The 22,447-nt window shown below is 34.5% G+C and overlaps 4 protein-coding genes across 5 annotated transcripts in view; 3 read left to right on the forward strand and 1 right to left on the reverse strand.

The window, feature by feature from the left end:
- Nucleotides 1-3,276: 3,276 nt before the first annotated feature.
- Nucleotides 3,277-4,073, forward strand: LOC111407648. Its single transcript, XM_023037266.1, has 2 exons — nt 3,277-3,377; nt 3,428-4,073. The coding sequence occupies exons 1-2, from the start codon at nt 3,277-3,279 to the stop codon at nt 4,071-4,073; spliced, it is 747 nt and encodes a 248-aa protein (XP_022893034.1).
- Nucleotides 4,074-14,856: 10,783 nt separating this feature from the next.
- On the forward strand, nt 14,857-16,046 carry LOC111401984 (late embryogenesis abundant protein D-34-like). Its single transcript, XM_023029987.1, has 3 exons — nt 14,857-15,327; nt 15,406-15,687; nt 15,765-16,046. The coding sequence occupies exons 1-3, from the start codon at nt 15,016-15,018 to the stop codon at nt 15,921-15,923; spliced, it is 753 nt and encodes a 250-aa protein (XP_022885755.1). The 5' UTR covers nt 14,857-15,015; the 3' UTR covers nt 15,924-16,046.
- Nucleotides 16,047-17,687: 1,641 nt separating this feature from the next.
- On the forward strand, nt 17,688-20,382 carry LOC111402001 (cyclin-P3-1-like). The gene is made up of 3 exons (XM_023030019.1): nt 17,688-18,023; nt 19,260-19,673; nt 19,746-20,382. Exons 2-3 carry the CDS (start codon nt 19,273-19,275, stop codon nt 19,999-20,001), a joined length of 657 nt encoding a protein of 218 aa, XP_022885787.1. The 5' UTR covers nt 17,688-18,023; nt 19,260-19,272; the 3' UTR covers nt 20,002-20,382.
- Nucleotides 20,383-20,661: 279 nt separating this feature from the next.
- LOC111401990 (ARM REPEAT PROTEIN INTERACTING WITH ABF2-like) overlaps nt 20,662-22,447 on the reverse strand; it is a 9,113-nt gene continuing 7,327 nt past the window's right edge. For both annotated transcript variants that reach the window (XM_023029998.1, XM_023030008.1), the window contains exons 16-19: nt 21,451-21,515; nt 21,231-21,348; nt 21,026-21,150; nt 20,662-20,928 (exon numbers count right to left, since the gene is read on the reverse strand). In XM_023029998.1, coding sequence (XP_022885766.1) covers nt 20,835-20,928; nt 21,026-21,150; nt 21,231-21,348; nt 21,451-21,515 — 402 coding nt within the window. In that variant the 3' untranslated portion in view covers nt 20,662-20,834. The remainder of the gene's footprint in view (nt 20,929-21,025; nt 21,151-21,230; nt 21,349-21,450; nt 21,516-22,447) is intronic.

Here is a 22,447-nt window from a genome sequence, read left to right on the forward strand (position 1 = left end):
AATATTCTTCACAATTTTTGCTTAGTTTTTATCCTTTACAAATGAATGTCATTTTACAATCATTATTTTCAAAGATATCCGGCACCACCGTCAACTATAGACACTATTCGTGCTTTATAAAATATTTTCATATCCCAATAATTGGGCAAACAATTTCCACTTTAAAATAATTAGGACAAAACCACATTCTGTCATACTCTTATTGATGAGTTTGTTACACTTATGATTTTTGCACAATTTTAGCTTGATTTTTGCTAGATCTTGTGAATATAGAATATTTTTTATGTGTTTGTTAGTGTTGTTTTAAAGATTAGGAAAAACGATGTGAAAAGAAGTATTAAAGTGGACGAAGAGACCAAAAATACGGAATTGTGGTAGAAAGACGGCGCTTAGGCGTTGCATTCATAGCGCCTAGGCGCTATGAAACTAAAAAAAGATGAAATTTGGACCCGAGAGGTAGCGTCTAGGCGTCGCAACCATAGCGCCTAGGCGCTGAAGACATAGCGCCCAGGCGCTTCGATTGAAGATCTAGGAAGCGTTTTTTTGGGCCATTTTTAAATCCATAAAAATCCTACTTCTACATAAAACGGAGGGGCACCTATAAATACACCTTCCTTATACTTTTGAAGGGTTCTTGACATATTGGAGAGAAGACAACAAGAAGGGAGATTCAAAAGAGAAATTCAAGAAGATTAACACCAAATAATTGAAGATTAGAAGCATTCATTGGAAGAGGAATGAGATCTTGGTGCAAGAATTCTACTTTTTCTTCTACATCTTTATTACAAACTCGGTGATGTATTCTAAGACAAATTCCTACATTTCTTCTTGTATTATGAGTAGCTAAATTCATTGTTAGGAGGAATAATGTAACCAATTGAGATCTTTTACATTCTCTTATTAAGACTTTCAATTTTTAATTCTTCCATGTGTTGATTTTGCTATGAGTTGAATGCATTAAATTATATGATCAATAACTTGATGATTTTTGTGAATTCTTTACAAATAGAGACATGAGTTTAGGATTTACACCATGTAGTAAAATTCAGTACATTAGTATAACGAGTGGAGATACATATACCATTTATTGCGGTCATAATTGAATTTCTAAGACATAGAACTCGTTTAACTAAGTTGAATTTGTATAGAGATATGAAATTTAATTAGTTGAATAAGCTCAATGAGAATTCGAGAGGGGTAAATTGAATACAATAGGAGTATTCGACCGAGCAATACATTAGAATTGAGTTTTAATTTGAGATGTAAATGTGATCAATTGGTGAAGTTATTCTACCCTAACATCCATTCACTATTTGATTCTCCAACCAATTGTGTGAACATTCATTTATTTTCTAGAATTTAGATTAAAACCCAGATTTTACAAACTTTAATTTGTTTTGGTCAAATAGTAGTTAAAGAAAAATTGAATTAAGTGCTAGAAAATAGTCCTTGTGGGATCGACAATCCGGACTCTTAGGTCCACTATTACTTGTTATAGGTCGTACACTTGCGAAACAAATTTTACAACAAGTTTTTGGCGTCGTTGCCCCGGATTATTTCTTCTAGTCTCAATTAATTTTTATTTTAACAGTTATTTGATTTATTTATTTTTCTTTTATTTACAGAAAATTGTGTTCATTGTATGCTCCGTGCCCAAGGCTACGATCTTGAATCGTTTAATTCGGAGATAGAACGTACCTTCAGATGAAGACGCAAAGAACACAAACAAAAACAGCAACATCAAATGGTTGATAATCAACAAATCCACATCCCTATTCAGCCGATTGGGCAAATGGCTGCAAGAGTGGTGGCACACCGGAACAGCAACATAAGCGAGGAGAAATAAATGAAGGTGATTTGCTAGTATCAATGTTTCTGACACCTATAGCAGCACCCATGCGCTCCAGTATTGTGTATCCAAATTTTGGGTTGAATAACTTTCAGATCAGGTCAGATTGTATTAACTTGATAAGCAACACTCTGCAATTCTACGGGCTAACTCATGAGAATTCGAACACACATATCTCCAGATTTCTTAGAAATTGTCAGAACTTCCATGCTCCGGGGGTCAATGAAGATGCTATTAAATTACGACTATTTCCATTTACATTGAGAGATACTGCATTGGAGTGGTTAGACGAGGAGCCTCATGCCAGTATTACTACATGGGAAGAACTGATCAGGAAATTCTGCAACAAATTCTTTCCACTAGCCAGAGTAGCTAAAATTAGATTGGAAATTCAAACTTTTCAACAGAAAGAGAGAGAAAGCTATCACAAGGTATGGAATAGATTTAATGAGCTGATGAGAAAATGTCCAAACCATGGAATCACTCAAGGAAACCAAGTGCACTACTTCTACACCGGACTTACACCATTGTCAAAATCTCAAGTTGATGCCTCTACTGGAGGATCAATCATAGGGAAATCAGTGCAACAAACCATGGACCTATTTGAGTTAATTGCCGCCACACATTCAATGTTTGCATCAGAAAGAGTGGTACCACCAAAGGCAGCAAGAATGTGTGAATTAGACAGCACAACATCTACCAATGCACATATAGCGGCTTTAACAAAACAGGTAGAGTTACTTGTAAAATTGCGAACACATGGAGCAAATGCAATGATGGCCAGTTTAGTATGTAAGAATTGTGGGAGAAATCACGCTATAGAGAGCTGCATGATGCTCACTTCTTCAGAGGAACAAGTAAACTTTATTCAAAATAGCACCCGTAATTTCAACTCATATGGTAACAATTTTCAGCAAGAAAGAATACCAAGTTTGGGGGAGATGTTTTAACAATATGTGCAGAAAACGGACAAGGTGTTCTAATAAATTGACACGAACTTTCAAAATCAGCAGGCATCCATCAAGAAACTGGAGACACAAATTGGTCAGATAGCACAACAACTTGCAGAGCGTCCACAAGGGATATTGCCAGGCAATACAATGATAAATCCTAAGGAACAGTTGATGGCAATTAAAGTAGTGGAGAACGATCCACCCAGGGCTTCCTTAAAAGTTAAAGCATATGTACCTCCACTTCCATTTTCCCAAAGACTTCGAAAGAAGTCGATAGAGCAAAATATTCATGTCATAAATACAAAGAGCGAGGTACAAGCCCCAGAGATCACTACAGAGAGACCCAAAAGAAAAGATGACTAAGAAGTGATTGATGAAGCTACAAGGGTAGAAAAATCTGTACCAAACACAACTGAAAATGGAGAAAGTACAAAAACATCAGCGGTCAAAGCACCAAGTCTAGACAAATCTTACATGCCTCCCATTCCCCTTCCTCAAAAGCTCAAGAAGAACAAACAAGACACAAACTATGAAAAATTTCTCGATGTTCTCAAGAAGCTCCAGATCAATGTTCCGTTCACAGATGTGACACTGCAAATCCTAAGCTATAAGAAATTTTTGAAAGAAATGTTGACAAAGAAAAGAAACTTCCGGAGTTTGAAACTGTGGCATTAACTGAGGAAAGTAGTGCAAAAGTCCAAAGAAAATTGCCTCCTAAATTGAAGGATCCAGAGAGTTTTACTTTACCAGTTTCAATTGGAAATTCCTATTCAACTAATGCATTGTGTGACACTGGTGATAGTATCAATCTAATGTCGTATTCTGCTTACAAGAAATTGGGACTAGATGAAGTCAACTCAACATCAATAACGCTACAACTCGCTGATAGAATAATCGCAAGGCCACGTGGCAAAGTTGAGGATATACTCGTAAGAGTAGGAAATTTAATATTTCCTGTGGATTTCATTGTATTAAACATACCAGAAGATCGAGACATTCCAATTATATTGGGTCAACCATTCTTAGCAACGGGACAAACCCTTATTGACATGGAGAAGGGAGAACTAATCTTGAGGGTGGAGGACAAGCAGGAGATATTCAATATTTACATCCAATATGAGAAACCTCCCAATAAAAATGATTGCTATAGAATTGATGAAGAAGAGCCACCTGATCAACGAACCTGTCAGAATAAAAAAACAAATTTTGGAGAACTTCTTGGTAGAGATAAGAATGGACAAATCAAAATTTGGAGAGCAAAAAAGGACTGAATCAATGAAAATTGCACAAAGTGCAATGATGGAATAACTTGGTTTGAGCCACCATGATAAATTAGCGGCACAAGTCAAGCTAATGATTTAAAAGAAGCGCTTCTTGGGAGGCAACCCAAGCTTTTATTTTATTTTCAAAGTTCTAAGATAGTTTAATTTATAGTTTATTTAGGAATCATCACCCATACACCTTCTACCCATAGGTCTTGGAGTAATTAAGTTGGTTATTAGATGTTTGAGCTAAGTAATCCTTGTTCCATGAGTTTAACTTTCCAAATTTAATTTTTCAGGTACATGATGTCGCGGAACACTCAAACCAACATGGACATGGAGAAAATGGGACAAATCTCAAGTTTGGGAGAAAATATAGAAGAAGAGTCCATCAAATGCAACACCAAGACACCACAACATCATAGGCAATATTGACATTTCAGGGAAATCCTCCTCCTTTTCCTTTAAATTTCACATTGAGGACAATGTTTCAGTTAAATTTGGGGGAGTGACATCATTCGCTTACATTGTTGAGTTTCTCGAATGCTTATGTGTGATTTGCTTATTTATGTGTTTGTGTTTTTATTCCAAAAAAATAAATTTCATTTCGTATTTTTGCATGCTTGTGTGTGTTAGATAACCTTGCTGGTATTGATATGTGTAATTGAGAACATGCATTGATTTATGAATTGTGGACGAGTTATGTGTTTGAGTTAGATTTTTGCTTATTCATGTAAAACGAAAATTATTTTTTGCACGTGAGTTGATTGTAGCGTTGTGCATGAGAAGGTTGATTCACGTTTATAAGTTGAAATAGAGAACTTAGATACTAAACTCAAACAACCATTAAACATCACACTATCCTTAAACTTAGGACGTTTGGATGATTGCACTGTTGTAGGGAAACTTGGAGATAAATGTGGATTTCGTGTGTGTTAATTTTTGTGTGGATTGTCTGAGACCAATAGGATGAAAATTGGGTGAAAATCCTAAGTTAGAGGTCGATTTTCGAGGATATGTGTTTAATAAAGGGCATTGCACTAATCACCGCACAAAAAAAAGATCTCAATGAGGACAACTTTGATAATCTCATTGTGAATCGTCTCTTCGTAGCCTTTATGACTCGAGTGATTAAGCCTGTAAGGGTTTAAAACCTGGTGCCCTAAAGTTATCCGATTTGGGAGTCATCGGCCTAAAACTCGCTACAGGGGTCATTTAGAAAGTTTAAGGGAGAGACGTCCATACAAAGAGTAATTAAAGAATAAAGATATATATGAAAAAAAAAGAGAAAAAAATAGATATCAAATACCTTGATTAAACTCCGAACACTTGTTTTAGAGGATTAGACCTTTGATAAGGGGTTAGTAATTGGTTGATTCCTAGAGATTGAAGCAGTTAAGAATAAGGAGAATCCTCATTTGTTGACATGTGGAACTACAATCAGTAAAATCTAACCAAACTTGAGTGCTGTAAAAAATTAGTATTGAAAATTTTACCTTAGGTTATACTCTTGGAAAGAGAAAAGAAAAATAAGTTTGGGGTGTGTGAATTCCACGAGCAAAGTAAGGTAAAATTTGACTTCTAAGGTCGGGAATTGGGTCAACTTATTATTGTACAGCGTTGCACTTGACTCTCCACACACACACACACCCGTTTTGCATTGAATATGTGAGAATTTAACTTTTGCATTATAGCTTTGAAGTGGTTCATGGAATCGAAGTTATGTTTTTAATCCTCAGACATGAAGGCAAGCTATCTAGCGAAATTTATTTTAAGTGATTTTGTTTGTCTTAGTTGTGCTTGTATGTCCATTAATTATTTTTATGGGTTTTGGTGTTTGCTCGAGGACTAGCAAATGGTTAAATTTGGGGGTATTTGATGAGTTTGTTACACTCATGATTTTTGCACAATTTTAGCTTGATTTTTGCTAGATCTTGTGAGTATAGAACGTTTTTTATGTATTTGTTAGTGTTGTTTTGAAAATTAGGAAAAGCGATGTGAAAAGAAGTTTAAAGTGGATGAAGAGACAAAAAACACGGAATTGGGGCAGAAAAACAGCGCTTAGGCGCTGCATTCCTAGCGCCTAGGCGCTACGAAACTGAAAAAAGATGAAATTTGGACTCTAGAGGCAACGCCGCAACCATAGCACCCAGGCGCTACCATAGCACCTAGGCGCTGAAGACATAGCGCCCAGGCGCTATAACCAGTGCTTAAGCGCTGTTTTATAGGCGCTGTGATTGAAGATTTAGGGCGCATTTTTTTGGGCCGTTTTTAAATTCATTAAAATCCTACTTCTACATAAAACGGAGGAGCACCTATAAATACATTTTCCTCATACTTTTGAAGGGTTCTTGACATACTGGAGAGAAGACAACAAGAAGGGAGATTCAAAAGAGAAATTCAAGAAGATTAACACCAAGCAATTGAAGATTAGAAGCATTCATTGGAAGAGGAATGAGATCTTGGTGTAAGAATTCTACTTTTTCTTCTACATCTTTATTACAAACTCGGTGATGATTCTAAGACAAATTCCTACATTTTTTCTTGTATTATGAATAGCTAAATTCATTGTTAGGAGGAATAATGTAACCAATTGGGATCTTTTACATTCTCTTATTAAGACTTTCAGTTTTTCATTCTTCCATGTGTTGATTTTGCTATGAGTTGAATGCATTAAATTACCTGATCAATAATTTGATGATTGTTGTGAATTCTTTACAAATAGAGATATGAGTTTAGGATTTACACCATGTAGTAAAATTCAGTACATTGGTATAACGAGTAGAGATACTCTTATATTATGAGTAACTAAATTCATTGTTAGGAGGAATAATGTAACCAATTTGGATCTTTTACATTCTCTTATTAAGACTTTCAATTTTTAATTCTTCCATGTGTTGATTTTGCTATGAGTTGAATGCATTAAATTATCTGATCAATAATTTGATAATTTTTGTGAATTCTTTTCAAATAGAGGTATGAGTTTAGGATTTACACCATGTAGTAAAATCCAGTACATTGATATAATAAGTAGAGATACCTATACCATTTATTGCGGTCATAATTGAATTCCAAGACATAGAACTCGTTTAACTAAATTGAATTTGCATAGAGATATGCAATTTAATTAGTTGAATAGGTTCAATGAGAACTCGAGAGGGGTAAATTGAATACAATAGGAGAATTCGACCGATCACTACATTAGAATTGAGTTTTAATTTGAGATGTAAAGGTGATCAATTGGTGAAGTTATTCTACCCTAACATCCATTCATTATTTGATTCTCCAACCAATTGTGTGAACATTCATTTATTTTCTAGAATTTAGATTAAAACCCAGATTTTACAACCTTTAATTTGTTTTAGTCAAATAGTAGTTAAAGAAAAATTAAATTAAGTGCTAGAAAATAGTCCTTGTGGGATCGACAATCCGAACTCTTAGGTCCACTATTACTTGTTATGAGTCGTACACTTGCGAAACAAATTTTACAACACTTATGCAATTATGATTTTGCACAAATCATGTCATTTAATTTCATAGAATTAATTGAGACTATCATCATTAATCAAGGTTTGTATAATTTTCAAACCAAAATCCATAGAAATATACCGGATTTACAATTTTATACCGTATATGTCACTTATCGGATTGACACATACCATATATGCGGCTTACCGTATATGCCGTTTACTGTATATGCGGCTTACCGTATTTGCTGCTTACCATATATGTAACTTACCGTATTTACTGCTTACCGTATTTGCATCGTACTGTATATGCATATACTGGTTTTGTGTATACTGACAAAAAAGTCTCCGAAATCCAAACTCTTGTATGGATTCACTATTTGGAATTCACGTTTATACAAATGATATTATAATGTCACATTCCATATCCACTTTTGTATTTTATTCCAATGAAAAATTAGCGATACAATTCTTTAAGGAATTTAGCACCAAATAAAACTGTCATATACCAATTCGCCAATTCATGCTTTCCAATCAAAAGTCACCACAAAATTGTTGTCATTGCATTTAAAATGAAAGGTCACATTATTCCAAACATTTCTTCACATGACAGTTACAAAATATACAATGGGTCATCATATGGTCAGAAATTAATTTCCAACATGAATTGCATATATTTAATGAATCTTTATTTCAATTAAACAAAAAGACAATAAACATAAACATTAATTTCCAATTTTTCGGTTAGGAACATAAAGACAATATGGAAATTCGTGTATAATGAATTCCTAGACATTAAAAAATATTATGGACAGTAATAAAATAATATCAATTACGCCCAGATCTCAAGGACCGAAAACATGATACTTTCCTGTGGTAATTCTCAAACATTACTGCCAACTTTTTTGCATATAATTACTTCATGGCAAAAATTGATTTAGTACCAAATTCTTACTTATCTCCACTGCATAGAAAACAATTCAAGATGCTTTACAAAATCTTACTAGCCAAATAGACCCCTTTTGATTAAAAGGTGCCAGCAATAAACTGGCAAATGAAACTGTCAAAAGCGATATAATATATACAATTAAATCGCAAACATAACTTAAGGATTCAAGCATGAGTCTTCATGCAATAACAAAACTTTTAAATCCAATTTCATACACATACCAATTAACAATTATTTTTTTTTAATTCCAGCCATGTAGAGACTTCATAGTTTATACAAATATAAAATTGGCAAACAAAACAGTCAACAGTCACCGGCCAAACCATTTTAAAATTGGAGACACACGTAAACATCCATCTCTTTTGCATCTAGAATTGAAAAGTCACATGCACTTGTAGAATATACGAAAACTTTTCCCATAATTCAATGGACACATGCACACTAATAGATCCAGTTTTTTTTCATGCAAAACTAATAAAGAAATGCCCAAGTACACACTTGACATAAAATTGATTTACTGTTGTGAACGGAATAAACTACCCGGAATTTAACAATTTTGCATCAATTTTGGTAGATTCTACATAGAATATAAAATGTACAACAAGCACCAAAATTCATCTTAAGATTTTTGGAGAATTACATCGATTATTGTGCATAATATATTCATAAAAACATGCCGTTAGTTTGCGTGAAATCAAAATATAATTTCGACTTACCGAGATAGGATTTGAGAAGACAAAATAAGAATTTATCGAATCTGAATACCTGAATATGAATTCTTCCCTTTCAACTCATGATCGAAAGCAAGTAATTCTTTGGATCAAACCTTGCAGGATAAACATATAAATAACGTTAATCATTTTCTGAGATCAAGTCATAATAAAAGGAATCAGAAAATGAAGAAATAAGATGCAAATGACGGATTTTTGGCCGAGACAAGTGTTGGACCCTTTGTCCTTAAGATGAATTTGCCTCGCATCAGTGCTAACGATTCTCCGGCAATCATTTCCCAAGATACAATGACCACGTCGAGCCATAAGAGCACTCCAAATGACTTTGACCAGTGAACTCGAGCGAAATTCCCTCTCTACCATGACTTTGATGCAAATATTTTATGCAAAACCAAAATGTAAATTGGAATGGAATAATATGGTATTTATGACTTTTCTTGAATGAATAAAATCTAAACACATGGGGTCTATATATATAGTAGTTGGAAAGATATGTCAAAAGACACAACTATACCAAGAGACACATTTCTTGGAATTCATAATTATTGGACATTAATCATACCCATACCAAGAGTCACGATCTTTCATGCAAAAAGCCACATTTTTTCTTCCATATATTTCTAGAATATTCCATACGATTTTTCCAATAATTTTCAATATTTAAGCGGTTTACATTTGGTTTAATTTCGCATTCACCAAATAACGAATTCCACTTAAATAATCATTTAAAATTGGTCACAACCAATTTTCGATAAAAAAAATTCCAACACTTAATCTTCGGTGAGAGTGATATATGTTCACTGCTACAGCTTTTGGAGTGAGTGGGTGATGGTAACCCAGGAATAATATTAGGTTGAATCTGCCGGTGACTGTTATATGTCCTCTGCTACTGCTTTCGATTTGAGTCGGTGAAGAGTCTACTACTATTAGGCTTTGTTTGATTGGCCATCAATTCCATGGAACGTGGTACTGTCCACATTTTGCATTGTTTGATTGGATTTTTTTACCATGGAATTCAATTTCCAAGTTTTCCAATCACGCTCGTGAATTTCAGATTTTTGAGGAATTCCAATTCTTATGGATTTGGTGAGAATTGGAATTCCAAGCAACATTTTATTATTATTATTATTATTTTAAGCAATGGGAATAAACTCCATGCCTAATTGTAAAAAAATATGTTCCTTTAATTGACAAATTTCATGTAAAACAAAGTCGAACGAATATAAAAAAATAGATGATTTTCTTGACTTTTTTTTTGGACAATGGAAACAAATTCTATCCCCAATACCAGTAAATTTTATCTCTTTAATTGATAATTTTTATGTAAAATAAAGTCAAACGAACACCAAAAACACTTTTATTTCAACATTTTTCACGTGAAAAATTATATCAATCAAATACAATAATTTACGATTCCCAAGAAAACAATTTCTAGGAAATTCAATTCCATGAAATTTGTTTTCTTTCCACCCAAATTTCAACTTCGCAATCAAACGGACCCTAAGTTCATGTGGTATAGGTACGTTAGTGGATTGAGAGTTCTCCGAAGACTGGATTGTAGGTTACAATGATATGGATTCTGTGCCACTGCTTTTGGGTGTTGTTTAGTCCCCGTTTGGCCCCATTTTGTAGAAATGAAAATGACTGGTTGAAAAATAAAAAATAAAAATCGATTTACAATTAATATTATTTTATAGAAGATTGTGTAGTTGAAAATAAGATAGAGAAAAATGAAATGAAATGGAATGAAAGTTAAAGGGCCCAAACTGGGCTTATTTTGGTTTTCCATATTGATTAATGAAAATGGATTCCAAATGTTGAAGAAATAGAATGGGTAGGGCGGAATCTGATCTGGAGTTAGGTACTGAAGAACTGCTTTAGGATTTGGGCTGGGCTGGGAGGTAAGGGTGAAGAAGGAGATAATATTTTTTTCTCTTTTATTTTTATTTTGTTTTATTTATTTATTTATTTTAGTTTTATAGGATAAAATAACAAAATTACCCATTTATTCTTTTAAATTGGTCAACTAATTGTCAAATTTCCATCCATTTGGACCCCAAATGCATATTTTTGAAAAGTTTGAAATTGTGGATGGCACAAAGTAAATGTTAGGATAAAATTTGTAAGAAAAAGTGAAAAGTTTTGGGTGTTCGACATGTAGTCCTTAAATCGAGAAATTTTAAAATTCTTAAGTCGTCACGGAATAATTAAAATGTCAATGATTTGTAATGATTTCTATAAAATCTTTATGGATTAAGTAGAAAGTACAAATGCAAAATGGAAAAAATTGTAACGAAGGTCCCAAACCTTTCTTTTTATTACAGAATACTCCTTAACCTTTCATTTTTGCAGCAACGGTCGCAAACCTTTCATTTTAACGATAGCTAAAGTTCATATGATAAACTAAATGAGGGATAAAATCATATATTTACATTTCTATAATAAGTGTCTCAAGGGAAGGTTAGTAGTTTAGCTTTCAAGCCCTAGAATGAGAAAATCAAAAAGGCGATAGGCGAGAGGCTCTACCGCGGGAAGAGCCTTACGACTAGATCTGATCTCCTAGTCCCTGCAGAAAGGAAAAGGAATTTCATACCCCAAAAATACCAACTTCTGCCTTATGTAAAGTTGCTAGAGTACGATTAACCTCTAGTGTCATCTTGCCCTAACCACTCACCCCAACCCCCTCGCTAAAACCAAAAAGGAAATTGCTTTGTGTGTAATGTTGTACATGTACAGCACTGTCACAAATGTGGAGTCCAAGATTATTTTGGTCTCACCTCTTGTATGTGAAAGGGCTATCAACCAATGGCTAGCTAGGATAGCCATCCTAGCTAGATTCATCGGAGAGAATTTTTTTTTCTTTTTGTTGATAATAAATAGAATATTTAGATTGTATATTTGATAATTTATATTAAAAATAAACATTTATGGTAGCTTAGTTAATTAGCCCTTCCACTATTGAATTGAAGGTCATGTGTTCGAAACTCTTTAAGAGCAACATTTTTTATAATTTTCGTATTTCAACAATTTTTACCAAAGCAAATGTAAGGATAATGTTTAAAAATCGACCCTAGCATCGACCAATGAAAAGGAAGAGGGTCGAGGTTTAAAGGGTCAAGTCGGGGTCGAACCGGATGACGAATTAAATAAATAAATACACAAATAAACTATAAAATATTATAACTATAATAGATTTTTAAATTTCAATTTTCGCATTCAAAATAAATATAATGAATATTTGTTAATTAGATTTATTATAATAATTTATTTTATAACCTTGAAAACTAACAATTAATATGTTCACAATAATTTGCTTTGTTTAAATTGAAAATTCTTGTTGGGATTTATGATTTGTTAATGAAATAATGAAGTAAACTAGAAAATACTTAAAATTGACAATGGGCAAGTATCCTACATTGGGAGAGTACCACAATATTGGAAGAATAATCTCCTTTAAAAAGGGGCAAGTATCCTACATTGAAAAATTACTAAAATATTGAAGGAATGATCTCCTTTAAACAGAAAGTAAGGAAGAATCACTTATATAAAAAAGTTACTTGGGTCTTCAATTGCAATGGATGACTCATTAAGATAGTTAAAAGTTTTTGTGGAGAAAAAATCAAATTACCTGGAAAAAACCATGGCCAGTTTTTCGGTTCACAGTTAAATCAGTCCGTTTGACGGTTTATTAGCCTTTTTTCGGTTAGTTTATAAGTACCGGACCGGATTAAAGGCTGATTCACGATTTTTCCAGTTGAATGGTCCGATTTTTATAACGTTGTGTAAGGAAGGTTATTCGAACCTGCTATCTTCCTTAAACATAATGACCACTTTACCATCATGTCACTTGCTGATTTTTAACACATAATGTAACAAAATAATATATGTTCAATTTTACTGGTTTAATGCGAATAAAAATATTTTAACGGTGTTTTGTCCCTCTTCTTGATTTTTTCCCCCTCTAATCAATTGATTTGAGAGTTTGGTCAATCAATGGTAGATGAATTTGTAAGAAAACTGACCTTAGTGTCATAAGAAATCTTTCAACAAAACTTATTTAATTAATAAAAGATTCCACTTTTCGTTAACAAAAAATCGATTGCGAAAAAGTGGAATTATAGAAGCACATAAAATCGATATAAGCACATAAATAATTTCAGTTTTTTAATATAATAATGCTTGTTTAATTAACTTTAATTGGAAACTGAATATTGACATTTTGTTAATATATATTGTCTATTTAATTGAAAAATAAATTAGGACATTTTACAGATTATGAAACGATTTTTTCATCCAAAATGAAAGTTCGTACATAGTTTAGTTCTAGTGGCGTATCCAGTTCTAATCTGTACGATTTTTTGAATATTATTTAATTAAATATTAATAAATAACCCCGCTATCAAGGATATTGACCGTCGATAGTAAGCTTTTAACGCTCGTCCTCTGCCTTAACTGAACTCAACTCCTAAATTTGTCCCTACTGTCAATCATAATGTCAAAATTGTTATACTTACAACAAAATTCAACCAAAAATTGGAAACAGTCTGTCGTCGCCGCCACCATCAGTCCGTCCGTTGCCGCACTTAGTCACAGAACAGAAATTTAAGATCCGTTGGTTTTGTGTCTTCGCCACCTCTTTTCATTATCAAATCCCTCAATTTTCTCTCTCTCTCTCTCTCTCTCTCTCTCTCTAAAGCTCTCTACTTCTACAATATTTATATACACACAGATTACTTTATCTGTTTACCAATTAATCAATCACGCAGTTTTAAAAAGGCTTTTAAATTTCTTGATTCTATTTGTATATATCTATGTATAATCGTTCAATCCTCGTACAAATTCTTTCAATTTAACCGTTTGTTTCAAGTTGGGCTGGTATTCCTAAAAATTAGATATACAACGAACAAGATTTTTTAAGGAAATTTTGCTTTGTATTACTCAAATTTGTAATCAGAAACTATAGAACTACCGGTTTTAATTTTTGGCTTTTTTTTTTTTTTCTGGGGTTTATCTGATAGATGGAAATGTAAGAGGATAAAAAGGAGAAAAGAACTGAAGAAGATAGGGGCTACTGGCGCTCATCAAGTGCTAAATCCGTCACTATACGTGTACCAGAAAATTTGTCAAATTTTGAAATGACAAGTTTTCATTGAACTTTGAACAAAAAATTAAAATTAAAACGGCCAATAAAAATCCATCATATCAAAGATTTTCATTGAACTTTGCACAAAAAATTAAATTTAAAACAGCCAATAAAAATCTATCGTATCAACTCCTAACATTTTTACCTGTACAAACAATTTTATTCTATTATCTTTTAGAAAGTGAATATCTATAAATTTTGTGCTGTAAAAATTTGAATATAATATTGCAATGAAGTGGAGTCTGATCCCAAAGACGACGTGAAAGTGTGAAATAACCATACAATTTTTATTAAAAATTTTGTCAAACAACCCTTTCATTTATGGATAAAATCAATCCCGACTCCACAATATATTTCAAAACGAGTAGATTAATTCTATGAATTATGATTAAATTCTTCGTTTTTTTAATTCCCAAGTTGGGCATCTCCATAGGACAGATGGTGAACTGGTATGGAGCGGTGCTCAATACATAAGCGGTGGAAGAATGGAAAACCAGCAATTCAACAGGTGTCATCTCTCCGCTGCTACCGCGTGTCACTGGGAGCCGACTCGCTCCTCGCCACCCATTCATATATATAATCGTCCGACAAATATTTCGATCAAAATAGAAAAGTCTTAAGAGAGAAATAAAGCCCAATTCATCTGATCTGAGGCCCAAAAATGAGCCAGGAACAGCCGCAAAGGCCAAACCCCGTTAGATATGGAGACGTTTTCCATGTTCAAGGTGAACTAGCGTCGAGACCCGTCGCTCCACAGGATGCAGCCGCCTTTGTGGCCGCTGAAAACGTTGCACTGGGTAAGATTCAGGAAGGCGGTCCGGCAGCCGTCGTGCAATCAGCGGCTGATGTCAACGAGACGCGCGGTGTCGTTCACCACAACGATATGACGAATATTGTTAGAGAAGAGGGCGTCACCATATCTGAGGCGGATGCTGGCGGCTCTAGTGTTGTCACTGAAGCTATTGGTGGACAAGTATAGAATTTCTTTCCCCCTAACTATCCCATTTACAAACTCTGAAATATTAATCTTTCATGGATTATAATTTTATAGGTGGTGGGGCAATATGTTCAACCGGGAGATGTTGGAGCCACGGGTATTGATGGCTCCGATGCAATTACTATTGGAGAAGCACTTGAAGCGACTGCTTTTTCGGCTGGAAACAAGCCCATTGATGAAAGTGACGCTGCCGCCATACAGGCGGCGGAGATACGTGCCACTGGGCTTGGCCATGCAGTGCCTGGCAGTGTCGCGGCGGAAGCCCAATCAGCCGCCGCATATAATGCCCGGAAAATGCGTGATGAGGACAAGACGAAACTTGGCGATGTCTTGATTGTAATTTTTCTAAATTTCACAATTATGTATCCTCGTAATTATTTATAAATCCAGTTCATTGTTAGTTTGATTTGCAGGACGCATCTACAAAACTTACCAATGACAAACCGGTAACAAGAGAAGACGCGGAGGGCGTAATTGGCGCGGAGATTAGAAATAAGGCGGACATGTGTACCCATCCCGGCGGAGTGGCGGCGTCAATGGCTGCAGCTTCAAGACTCAATCAACAAAAATGAAGCTGTCTCTCTCTTTCTAAATGTTAGGCTAAGGAAACATATGGTGCAATGTTTTTTTGGGGTGTCGTCACTTGTGTAAAATAGTGCATTTCTCATCAAGTTGGAATTAATACTTGAAAATAACATGGCCGTGATCAGAAACACACAGAAACCTGAAAATATAGCCAAGAACGCCTGTTAACTTCCTCGGCCTCTTCATCATAATCCATCATTCTCGTCAAAAAAACTAGGGGAATTCTTGAATATATCCTTCAACTCAACAATCCCTTCATCGGTTACGAAATTGCCGTCGATAATTCACAATCAGTAAGTCACTGATCATGATGAAAATAGTCATATTTCAGTAGACAGAACAATCGATTGATCGTATTAACAAAAAATTCACAGAAAGGGAAAAGATTGCATCCCTGTTGATTCCAATTTTGATAATATTTTTCACTCCCATATGAACATTTCCTCCATTCCTTTAGGCAGAAACGAATTGATTTTGAATGCCATAATTAACGAAAACGTAATGTGAGGTATTTCAATCTTCGTTATACTCGCAATAATGTCTCCAGTGATAAAAATTGTCCAAATTGCCCTCCATCTATGTCATTTTGAAATCAACAAGGATAAGCTTGCCTTTGATCTCCTCCAGAAAGGGTAAGTTCTCATTATCATCGTCTAAATCACAATGAGTCGATTGCTCGTCATTCGATTTTTAGGACGGATCTTCTCAACCTGCATAGAGCGATCCTTAATATTCCATCTACAGTGACTGCTGGGATGCGAGCGACGGACCTTGAGAGGATCTTTGTTCTCGTCCTAGGATTGGTGTATTGTCCCCCTGTGAGGCGATTCATTCGACCACTTTCCACGGTTGCCGTGAAGTGTTTCGCCTGCTTGGATGAGACGAGGCATCTAAGATCCATGATTCAGATTAAATTAAGAAATTTCTTGATTCCTAAAAAAAATTTCTGGCCAATTCTTTTTCAAGTTTCCAACACTTGCTACTGCAGTAATATAAAAAAACTGTTTTAACTGCAAATTCTGGAAAAATGAAAGGTGAGTCCATACACCGTGAAGCCTTTGTAGAGAGTATAATTCTTTAAAAATTCATTTTTGTTCAAGTTCATTTTGAATGACACATTCTCTCAATGAAATAATTTTACATATAAATTCAAAATTTTTCTATATTTTTAAATTACACAGCCTTTGTCCACCCAACACTGTTGAATAAAATAAAAATAGACTACAACACCATCCTCCAAAACGGTGTTAATTGTTCCAATGGTTACTGAATTTAGGTCCATGTCTTTGATTGGTCATCGAAGTTTAAAATGTCAAATTTTGATCATTGAATTTAGGTCCATGTCTTCGATTACTCGCTGAAGTTTAAAATGTCGAATTTTGGTCACTGAACTTTGAAAAATGTTATACATTATTCACTGTAAAATCAATATTTTTCAGAGTTTAATAGTTATGCTAGTGAGTAACGTATAGCATATTCGAAAGTTCATTGACCAAAAATCGATATTTTAAATTTTAGTGAGCAATCTAAAACATAAATTTAAGTTCAATGAGCAATTGAAGACATTGACATAATGTCGGTGACCAAATTTTGACATTTTAAACTTTAGTAATCAATAAAAGATATGATCCTAAATTAAATGAATATTGAAACAATTAACTCTCCAAAACGCATAACCTGCGTGAAAACGTAAGAAACGTGTGAAGAAGTGCTTATGACTTAAATAAACACCGCCCCAATAAAGAAACAAGAATTACTATTAGACAATACCACACAGGTATACCTGTACAGAGAGAGTTTGTTGGGCTTTTATTTTCCATGTGAAGTGACCTAAAAGACAGCCAAGTTCGCATATTTCTTACTAGTTCGTTGAATAAATCTATCTGTGTAAAAAAAAAAAAAGGTGTTTCATGAGATAGAATCAATGCCTCTTGTTCGTAATCTGATGGGAGAAAAATTTTGTATATAAAGAAAGTGAAATGTGTTTGTAGTGTTTGATTCTATGCCTCAAGAAATGAAAAGCATTAGTTTTGTAAGGCTCATGTAGCAGAGTCAAGGAAAGAAACTAGATCTCTCAAGAACTCAGAGTAAGCTTTTCCTTTTTATGCTTTTTCTTTAATTTTCATTCTGGGATTTTCTTGTGACGCAATTGGATGAACTGTGAGATTCATTTTTTCATGTTTTGTAATGTGTCTTGTTGTTTTTTCGTGCTTTGATTTACTGGATGTTTGTGGGTTTTCTTTATATTCGGGAGAAGAAATAAGTTCTTCCTTTTTACTTGTTTTGGATAGCTTATTCATGAATTTAGGATATTATATATTAAACAAGAGTTTCTTTGAAACCTTCGGCATGTTTTGTATTGAACTTATAATCTGTTATCTGGGAGGGTTTGGGGGCATCCTATTGGATCCACCAAAGCTTCTATTTTCTTGAATTGGTTTTCTATGGCTTTAACTTTCTTTTTTTCTCTACAAATTGAGCTCTTGTAGACTGGATCTAAGAACTTGCATCATTTTTTTCAATATAAACTATTTTTTGGTTATTTTATGCTAATTATTATATCATATCTGACTCAAGATTCATGAAATCCTAAATGATCTAACAAACAAAAAGAATAGTGAAATCAGAGCTCATTTATTTACGGTGAAGCAATAGGAAATTCTTAAGAAATGCATTGATCAACAAGAATTATACGCCATAATACAAGACTTGATGTAGAAAGCTGGAAATTCTTGTTCATGTTATAAAAGTGATTCAAGTGAGTGTATTGATATCTTATTCTGTACTATACTAGATAAAATAAGAAATAACTTGGATGGTTAAGTAGAGACAACAACATTTGATGATTGATTATCAGAGCATTAACTTGGATGGTTGAGACATGGCTTTTGTGTTGATTTATAGAAGTCGTGAGAACGAGGTGATTCAGTGAGAAGATCAAAGTTATCGTGGGAAATAGTTATTTGCAAACATCTGTTTTCTACCAGTTTTTTCACTTCACAAGATTATGTATCTCGGAAATTAGAACTGTCCATCTTTGGATTTATCAATCTGTCTATAGTTTTAGCGTGAAACGCGATTATTTTTTTCACACGTCGTATGATGATTGCTGTTGGCTTCTTTTTAGATTGATAATCATTCCCTTGGCAACTGCTTTGATCTGTTGGCGTCCTTTTAGATTGATAAGCATATCTTTGTATCTATTATTCCTTTTCTTGTTTTAAAGTTTTATTCTGGGATCTAATAGTTGAGAGAAAACTGACAGTACAGACTATTCTAAAATTGTTCTCTATCGAATATGACTAGACGTTATTATTTTGCAGCATTGTTGAGATCATGGGAACTTTGGCACACGATAATGAGAATGTACACTCTGAAGAGTACGTATCATTGGGTCTTAAAGAATCGAGTATTGGAAATTCAGGAAACCCCCAAGTTTTATCACTTTTCTCAACACTCCTTGAGAGAGCTGTTCAAAAAAATGAAAGGATACTGGAGGCCACGAAAATGAAAGATGATATCACAATATTTCACGGTTCAAGAGCACCTTCTTTGAGCATTTGTCAATATATTGATCGAATTTTCAAGTACTCGAGCTGCAGCCCATCGTGCTTTGTTATTGCACACATATATGTGGATAGATTCGTTCAACGGACAAATATGTTCTTAACATCCCTTAACATTCACCGAGTTATAATAACCAGTGTAATGGTGGCAGCAAAATTTATCGATGACGCGTAAGTTTCCATGAAGCTGCTTGATCATTTCACTTTTTGCAAAATTCTAACATGACTTGAAATACATTTCAGATTCTTCAATAATGCATATTATGCTAGAGTGGGAGGCGTAAGCACGGCAGAGTTGAACAAGTTGGAGATGAAGTTTTTATTTGGTCTCGATTTCGAACTTCACGTGACTCTGCAGACATTCAAGAGGTATTGTTCTCGGCTGGCAAAGGAAGCCATAGACGTGCTTCAGATTGAACGGTCGTCCCAGGCATGTGGAGTAAAAAAGAGCTGGCAAAACAAAGATGATTCCACTTATGCTCCTACAATTGCAAGATGAAATTCTGCTTGGGCTAGGCAAATCTGATGATACGCTTTGGCGATGCTACCAACCAATTTAAAGGCCTGCTAGTGTTAGGTGATAGAAGGAACCCCTGAAAGAGTACACTAACTACGACTTTAATGATAACAGGGCCTCTCTTTCTCAGTCAAGTAGATATGATTGTTGTAAGAGTAGGTTGGTTTGTGAACCATTTTTCCTTTTGTTTTCCTTCATACTATTGTTGTCTTGATTTTCCTTTTTTGAGTTTGTCATGCTCCGCAGACCGCTTTTCTGTGTACAATGAGAGAGAGATGGTGTTGGGGTTCCGTGTTTGATTATGTAAAAGGAAACGCTGAACTTCATATAGTGGTTGCTAAATATTAATCTTTGCCCAACTCAGTAGCTGTTTTATTTCCTAGTTAAGAAGAATGTAGTGACATGACTTGGCACATCTTTGTAGTTTGTCATTTGAAAGCTATGGCTACAATGTTTCGCTCTCAAAAACTTTGTCTGTACAATCCATATATGCCTAGATGCAAACTCCAAGCATTATATCTCCCAGCCCAAATAGAACAATCACCTGTCTGGGCTAACAGAAGTCCAAAGATCCAATTGCTTATCCCGAGCTGATGAACTTCGCCGATGAATTCAAAACGAGTTTCAGCAAGTAGTCGGAGATAAAATAAAAAATTAAAGTTAATCTGGAGTTTGCATTAAATGGGAAATTACAGGTGCTTCCAGGTCAAGATAACAAAATGGACGATAGTCTTCTCCATTTACTCAACTACTCCAGAGAAACTAATCAACTTCTGTACACCAATTAGTCAGAATCAAAACTGAAGCTGAACCGTCTATTGTTGTAGCTCAGCATGGACAGGTCTCGTCAGTGCTCTTACAAAGTAGCTTCGCATCTCTTTTAAAGTACGTTGGATCAGCTGACAGTACCTGCATTTCGCATATACAATCAAAGGAACTATAATACATTTCAATATAATAACAGAACGAGAGTAAGCAGGTAAAGGAAAGAGAGGGATGAACATACCATGGCATGATGCTTAGTTTGTCAAAGTTTTCCAAGATGAATAGAATGCAAGAATGCTTCAATGACGATGCATTGAATGCCTCTGATAACTCAAACATGAGAGAGACATTCTCCACCGAAATGTCCTTGAGAAGATATAAAGAAATTGTCAGAACATTAAGGAATTTACAAGGGAAAATACATGTCTTTTATTTTTGAGAAATACCTGCGCAATAGCATATTCACACAAGCGCTTAAGCCCCTCCAAAAGATACTGATCGGCAGCACTCAGAAGATCCTGTGCAATATCCAAAGTAACATCAACAGAACCTGTGTATATGTACCTGCAAGAACAAAATAATTTTGAATTAGAATCTTTAACTAGAAGAATTGCATTTTATTTAGGTACAAATGCAGAGTAGGAAGGAATTTCAAAATCTATTCACCTCATCATCAACTCAAAAACATCCCATCTAATGTTTGGAATTTCTATGTTTTTTGCTTCTCTTTCCTGCCAAAATGTCCATGAGATTTTAGAGAATTTATAGACAAATAAAGCACGAGGACGTAAAAAATCAAGTCCATGCAATTCAGATGATCACAGACCAGCTCTATAAAATTCTTGGCCCTTTAAATGTGCTGCGATTGTTGAATTTCAAGTTTCTTAACTTGTATGTTTAGTGAGGTTCAATATTTTCTCCGTAGAAAGTATCCAACCGAGTTTACCCTTATACATTCCAAGCTATCCAACCGAGTTTACCCTTATACATTCCAAGCTATCACAGATAAAAAAATAAAAAACAACGTCGAAACCATTCAACCAGAAAAGGAAGTTTTTAACACCATTTTTCAATTGTTTTTTGTATCCCAAGCCATAGAAAGATCTGGGAACACAGGCACCCAGATCAGAGCAAACTCCACTTTCTTTTAAAACTGTACCTTCTCTAAATGCTAGCCTACCAATCATGACAACAGCTAAAGTCGTAAAATTGAAAGGTCAAGTACAATATCAGGACAGATGAGGATGGCAGATGGCAAAACTTCCAGATGAAATGAATCGACGTCAAGTCTGCAGAAAAATTTAAACTGAAGGGACCGAAGCCAATGTAGCCGATATTTATAAACTGAAATACTTTTTCCATGTTGGAAGTTGTGGAGGTGCAACTGATTATCAAATATGGAGATGATTTTCATTTTTCTTCCCTCTCAGATGCTTCCTGAAGATGGAATCGACTTGACTTCTGTTATCTAAAAGCTTCCCAATATAGTCAAATTTCTATTTGTGGTATATCCATAATTTTTAGTTTAATTTCATATTTCAAATAACAAACGTTTAATGTTGACGGACAACTTGTGTAGTACATGCAACCAATATACCAGTTGAGGTGACAGATTCATTCACCGGATCCAATTTTTCATTTTTTTCTTCGTTTTTTTTTTTTT

This window comes from Olea europaea, chromosome 1 (genome assembly GCF_002742605.1).
Source record: "Olea europaea var. sylvestris chromosome 1, O_europaea_v1, whole genome shotgun sequence".
Classification (NCBI taxonomy): domain Eukaryota; kingdom Viridiplantae; phylum Streptophyta; class Magnoliopsida; order Lamiales; family Oleaceae; genus Olea; species Olea europaea.